The 7017-nt window shown below is 36.0% G+C and overlaps 1 protein-coding gene across 1 annotated transcript; it reads left to right on the forward strand.

Annotated features, from left to right (window-relative positions):
- The first annotated feature begins 3422 nt into the window (after window positions 1-3422).
- On the forward strand, window positions 3423-6972 carry bet1 (Bet1 golgi vesicular membrane trafficking protein). The gene is made up of 4 exons (XM_084738535.1): window positions 3423-3596; window positions 3798-3904; window positions 4142-4198; window positions 6453-6972. The coding sequence occupies exons 1-4, from the start codon at window positions 3578-3580 to the stop codon at window positions 6606-6608; spliced, it is 339 nt and encodes a 112-aa protein (XP_084594661.1). The 5' UTR covers window positions 3423-3577; the 3' UTR covers window positions 6609-6972.
- Window positions 6973-7017: the final 45 nt, after the last annotated feature.

Genomic DNA, 7017 nt, shown 5'->3' on the forward strand with positions numbered 1-7017 from the left:
TAACATCATAAAAGCCATTTTAATCTCTTATATCATATTAGCCGTCTCCTGTAGTATTGGCACAAGGATAGGTGAGGGATGATGTATGAGGGGATAAAGAAAGCTAATCACTGCTAAACAGCACCTCTAGGATTTTGGAAATATTGAGAAAGTCTTTTCTATCCCATGCAGCACAGATGGATGTGTCCGTAAGCCCCGTTATTAAATCCACAAAGGATATTTGTCTCCATTTTATGGTGGTCACATTTCAAAATGTCCAAAGGAAACAATCTGTCTGTGTCTAAAAGGAACATCACAGCAAGTTTTATTCTTATAATAATATGTTTCTCCCAACAAAGGGAAATTAACCCATTGATGTTTGTCACTGTGGGACCTATACTGTGCTTCAAAGATGGGTTACATGCAAGGAAAAATTAAGTTTTCTTCTTAATTACAGTGCTTTGTTTTGATAATTATATTTCTTTTATATGCAAATCACGCATTACACCATAGACAGTTTGAAATAACTTGACATGTATTTTGTGTTGAGCTTGACATTAAAAGTATGAATTATTCAGCTTTTTTTTGCCCAGATAATAGATTGGGTATCCTTTCACATGTACGCAAAAGTGACACAAAACATATTACACGATTCAGATTTAAATTTAAATATTCTCATCTCAATATGAGGAAACAATGGAATATTTATTTTATTGAGAGAACAGAAAACCAGCGGTGGAAGAAGACACTGAAAATAACTATGACTTAATGCAAATAGAACAAAACACATGTATATAATAAACCTAAATTACAGAATAAGGATTGACTGCACACAGAATGCATTAGAAGGTTTGAAAATAATGCCAGCCACAATAATTGTAATTATTTCAGAAATGTTTAATGACCCCATGTTTCACAGTATTAAAAATAGCCTACCTGTGACAGCTGCTGACAAAGAGAAGAGGCCAGAGTCGGGCTGTTTAAGTCAGTGACGACAGTCTGCAGCACAGATCAACTGAAAGAATAGAAAATGTTGGTCAGTAGACTGAAAGAATATAAGAAAACATGTCTAAAAAAAGATGAATGTGGGTAACTACATTTATGATTGTAGGAAAAACTGTTCAATGAGGCGTCGTCTATGAAAAGATTTTTAGATCATGGTAGTTTGAGTAGTTGTCACTCATTACTTCCACCCCTGATCACAGTTTTCAAGTCAGTTCAGTTAAAATCAGTGAATTGACGGAAGAATGGAAAATCACTTTTAACCAGAGAGAGAAAGTCATTTTCAATCAAGTCCAAAATAAATATTCTCTGAAACTCTTCAGAGTTCAACATAAAAAAAAACACGTTTCAGGTCTTCAGCAATAAATAGCAAAAAGAATTCAGTTTGTTCAGCATCTCAAAATTTGGCCCCGGTAAACCCTCTTCACCGAAACACAATCAAATTAGGATCTGTGGGAAAGTTTTAGTGGTTCAGTTTGTTTTACCCCAAAGAGAAAATCACCACCACAACAAAGTTAAAACACTCTCTAGTCGGGTTTTAGTTGTTTGGTTCATTTTTAAAGGACAACAGTATGTTTGATCTTTTTGTCATTTTCTTTTTAACCATGAAGCACTTAATAATTTACTTTGATTAGCTATAACATGTAGAACTGAGAACTAAGGCTTTTGAAATAGTTTTAACTGGGATAATTTTCTTTACCCATGAAGGAACACGTTATTCTTCAGTTCATTAGAAAAATCAAAATCATCTAGAGATACAAAATTAAAAAGTAGAAAAATAGAAAACTCAAATTTCATGGCATCTTGCTGCAATAGATTTTTGAATTTTGAGCCCGACTCAAACTCTTGGGTTTTACCGACTGATTTTTGGTTGAGATAATGACTTTAGGCCAGCAAACATTTTTAAAGTGCATTTCAAAACTCAAGATCAACTTTGAGTTGAGCTTAAAACTCAAAACTTCATTGCGGTAAATTGCCTTGAAATGTTGAGTTGTCAGCTTTTTTTCCACTGTGTAAGATGTAGTGGAGTAGGCATATTAAGTAAAAAAAACAAATGTAAACAATAGAGTAAAATACAAGTACCTCAATTTCTTCACAAGTTCAGTACTTGAGTAAAATGTACTTTAATTTTTAACATTGTGGGATTTTTAAGATTTTGCCTTTGCATCAGAAATTCAACCACAAATGATAAGAAATTATGATGTTTGCATTCTTGTGAGAACTTCTTCTGTAACACAAAATCTATAACAGCTCATATAGAGGAGAAAAGCTTTTCATTTGTCAAAAATGTGACATTAACCTGAAAGGATCATGCCATGTTTACTGTCGCCTGATAATGATTAATATTAAACTTCTTCCTTAAGCCAGAGATAAATGTTGTCAATCCAAAATGCAGATATGAGGTGCAGCCAGTAAAGACGGTGCTGATGGGTTTACTGATGAGTACAGTTTGTCTTTGTTAGTGGCTTTGTCACCTCACATGCTAATATCTGTTGATTTCAAGGTGAGTCACATGACTTTTAAAATAGATTTCCCAAGAGGCAAAGAGGCTCAATCATACACACAGAGGCACACATGCAAGCATCACACACACACACACACACACACACACACACACACACACACACACACACACACACAAGAGAACACACAGTTTATTTCTGTACATTTGAAATAATTAGCTGTGGAAATAACACAAATTGTCCAAAGTAGTTTTTTTCTCTAAAATTCTTTTATTCAATTATCATAAAAGGATATAAACAACATGAATAACAACAAAGGAATAAGAAGTTAAGGGGTACATACATATTTAAATTAAAAAGAGACTGTGGTGACCAAAGTCCTGATGGCTTTCTGATTTGCCAGCCCTTTTAGTGTTTCAAAGTACACTTTAAGTTCATGCTTGAAATGGTGAATATTGGGTTTCTTTCCAGTCAAGTTGCATTTATTGCTATAAAACTTACCAAATAAAATTAGGAAATTTAAAATAAATTCATGATGCCTGCCCAGAATATTTTCCAATAAATAACATCTCTTTTCTATAAATTAATCTAATTAATCCCCCATATGAAAACATGTTCAACATCAATCCACAATAATTAACCATAAATTAATTCATAAAATTGAAATGCAGTGATTTCTGTGCCAGTTATAGACTACAAAAAAGTGGTACTAGTTTTTCAACAGTAACTTTAATAAAATCAAACTATTACAGTAAATAAATCTACAGATGTCAGTGGGAAATAAGTTGTAAAAACAGAGGATACAATAAAAATAGACTCAGATAAATATCTGTCAAATATTATATAATATATATGCATATGCAGAGGAAATGTATTACTTGACATAGTCAGTCATCTCTGAAAAGTTTGAATTATTGCATGAATTTGTTCTCTTATTGCATCGCATTACGTCAGAGAAGGATTGTCCTAGTCGGCCACCGTATGATGTCGTGGCGCTTGGTGACGTGCACAAACTTCCCACAGTTATCAGTTACCTGATTACCGACAACTATCATTTCTGTATTATTTAGTGTGAATAGGTTTTGTTACAGCTCACACACACCGGCAGACAGGGTTACCTTCAGTGGTTCAAGATGAGGCGCGCTGGTCTTGGTGAGAGACAGACGGACACCTGGATTTTAAACTCCTACTTAGTTAGCTTGTCAGCTAGTTAGCTAGCTAACGTTAGCTAATGTTGTTAACATATGAATGAATGCTCGGAGTTGTTTTTTCGCAGGCCTGAATTCAACATTATATTAGACGATTATAATAGCGAACTGACGGTGTTTTAATTGTCATTGTCGTTTCATAAAGGTGAAGGAGGCTCTGGGAATTATGTAGCGAGTGGATACAGTGTTTACGAAGAGGAAAATGAACACCTACAGGAGGGACTGAGAGCTAAAGTCAACGCTTTGAAAAGTGTAAGTAGCTCTTCATAAAATGTATTAGTTAAATGTTTTTTAAATGCCATAGTAAGAGCTGTACATCACAGTAGAGGCGACGTCTGTGCTGTCGTCCACTTAGAAAATACATATGGTTGTTTTATATGTATGCTATGTATGTAGTCATTTTTCTCATATGCACTATGAGTATGAAATGTTGTAAACGAATGGCTTTATTGTGTTGTACATATTTTTGATATTCATGTTATCTTACAGCTGTCTATCGATATTGGAACGGAAGTCAAATACCAAAATAACATGCTGAATGACATGGTGAGTTTCACTTTCTTCTTACTGACTAAACACTATAAAAACAGTAGTAATACAGCTGTTTAGTAAAGTCAGACCACAATTTAAAAATACAATACTCCTTAGAAGTAACAGACCTGCACTCAAATTACCTACAGAAACTTACTTAAGTATTATCAGCAAAATATACTTTAAAAATAATCAGTAAAAGCACTTATTATGAGTGGTGTGTAATTATTTATCATATTGTTTAATTATTGATAGTTAAATAGTAGGGGTGTCACAATTTAAACTCCAAATATAAAGTAGGTCAAAATGAGTTTTCGGTTCTGATAGTCAATTTCAAAAGCAGGATCAGCAATTTTCCCAGTATGTTTTTTTTGTATGCTGACCTGGTGGCAAATATTTAAAATAGCTATGTTGAAACAGCCAGTTTTCTCACTGATGATCTCATTTCCTTATGTAGGTCATACAGCGACATCAGTATTTAATGAGACTGTTATAAACTCCTTGTAGTACGTCTAACTACCCCTTATAGCAGGGATGTTTAACTTGCATCCCACAGACCAAATCTGGTCCCCGATAGGGCGCCATGTGGATCTCTGACCATTTTTAACTAACTAATAAATTGATTGAAACTGCTTTTCCCAAGAAGGGAGATCCAGACCCCCATGCCCCAGTAACTTCCGCTGACAGTAACACTTGATTTCTGCATACAGCTGACCTGCACAGAGGTGCTGCGATTGGATCTGTTGCTTGGCTAAGATGAGTGAAGATGGCAAACGTGGCTTCAGTGCAGTATTCCCTAGTACCACTGCAAGTTTTTTATTTATGATTTTAGCTGATTTGCAAAAATGCCCCCCAGGCAACGTGAGTTGAGTATCTCTGCTTTATAGTGTGCACTTCTCCTTGACTGCTGTAACATGCTGCCACCGGGAAGGACTCACATTAAACAACAAACCCACTAGACTACGTCACATATCAGGGTTCAGATTATCCTTAAAGTGGGACTGGTGGTTTTTTCCAGGAGAGAACTTGATATGGCATAGCAATTAGTGCTTAACTGTGACCAAAGTCCAAAGTCAATTCAAGTTATGGATTGGAGAATTGTGACATCACTGTTAACTAGGCGTCAGCTGATACGTTTTTCTTTTCAGGGCTGATACTGATACAGATTATTGGTAATGAAGGAAAACAATAACTAATATTAGGAACCAATATACATTTGTAGTAAAAATGAAGACCTCAGAATGGTGACTGCAGACAGAGAGAGGCAGCTGCATTAGAGCCAGTGTAGCATGTTTTTAAGGTAATTTATCATATGCATTTGGATAAAAATGCTACCTATTCTGATAATCGTAACAGTGGTGAATAGGGGATCCGATAATTGGCCACGGTGACACTTGATTGATCCCTCTCATAAACACGTAGGCAACATTTTACTGTTGCAGCTGGTGGAGAGGCTACTACTTTTAATCAGGCCTACTATACACTGTTGGGTAGTTTAATATAATAAATCATATTTTAGAGTGGTAGAGTTTAGAGTGGTTTCCAGCCTTTTCTTCTTGAAGCCCCCTCAAAAGCTGAGCCCCCCTCAGCCACACGCACCAAAAGAATAAGTGATTTATTCCAAAGCTTTTCCAAAATTTGCCCCAATTATAATTGCTTTCATTCTTTAAACCTTTACCTTTGGTAAATGTCTCTTTTCTAGTACAAGCTTAGCATTTTTTCTTGAACAATCCAACAGAGTAGATTTATACACTCTCATCCTCAGCAAAAAAGTCATAATTATTCATCATCAGAAAGCCAGAGGTCACAGTTGTAGCCTAATAAGTAACCTACTAGTTTTGAGTAAGAACAACAATTGTCTTTTTTTAAATAGTTTTGTAGACAGGTTATTACATAAACTGTGATTTTAGTTAACATGATCAAATCTAATTTTGACAACCTCAGAGCAGACAAAGCCTTGGAGATCCCCTGTGAGTTTTGCTGTCTCCCTAAGGTGGGCACAGACCCCAGGTGGGGCCCAAAGTTTTAGAGGCTGATCATATATTTTATAGGTAAAATCATTACTATAACAAATAAATGCAGCAGATTGCAAAGTATATTTCCCTCTGAAATGTAGTTGAATCAAAGTATTAAATAACAGTTACTGTGCTTAAGCAGAGTATTTGAGTAAATGCATTTGGTTACGCCACTTAGAATCTGAGTGTTACAGTATGTTTGTTTGTGCGCCTGCCTGGACTTAAAACTTTTTAATCTCTCTTTCCCACACTAGGACACAGACTTTGACTCAACAGGCGGCCTGCTCGGTGCCACGATTGGCAGAGTGAAGCAGCTGTCGAGAGGCAGTCAGACCAAGCTGTTGTGCTACATGCTGCTCTTCTGCTTCTTCGTCTTCTTCGTCCTGTACTGGTTCATCAAGCTGAGGTGATAAGAGGACTCTGTTGGACTCAGTCCTTTACCTCCACATCTTCCTCCCCAGTCCGTGCCACACTGATGCATCTCAAAAATATACCAACCTAATGGTGATGAGGAAAGGCATATGTCTGCTTTACAGGTGCCCAAGTGTCTGAATATTTCATAGAATGACCCAAAATTGACTCAAGGTCTCCTACTGATGCCATTTGTTGGAGTTGCAAAAAGTAAAACAGGGTCTGAGATGGTTAATGACAATGTGAAGTAAGAATAATGTATATCTGAAGTAGACCCTGCCAGTATATGTATGTACCTGATATCAGCCCAGTGGACATGGACTGAGAAGATGAGACATAGAGTAAGAGTAAACAACTGCAGAAGATGCTACTGTTCTAAAACCTTATTGCAGCAGTAGTACACTGTGC

This window comes from Lutjanus erythropterus, chromosome 16 (genome assembly GCF_056507025.1).
Source record: "Lutjanus erythropterus isolate fLutEry1 chromosome 16, fLutEry1.hap2, whole genome shotgun sequence".
In the NCBI taxonomy this organism is placed as follows: domain Eukaryota; kingdom Metazoa; phylum Chordata; class Actinopteri; order Lutjaniformes; family Lutjanidae; genus Lutjanus; species Lutjanus erythropterus.

Coding starts and splice junctions, on each gene's coding strand:
- bet1 (XM_084738535.1), top strand. Junction 3,905..4,141: donor AAGTCAACGCTTTGAAAAGT/GTAAGTAGCTCT, acceptor GTTATCTTACAG/CTGTCTATCGATATTGGAAC. Junction 4,199..6,452: donor ATAACATGCTGAATGACATG/GTGAGTTTCACT, acceptor TTCCCACACTAG/GACACAGACTTTGACTCAAC.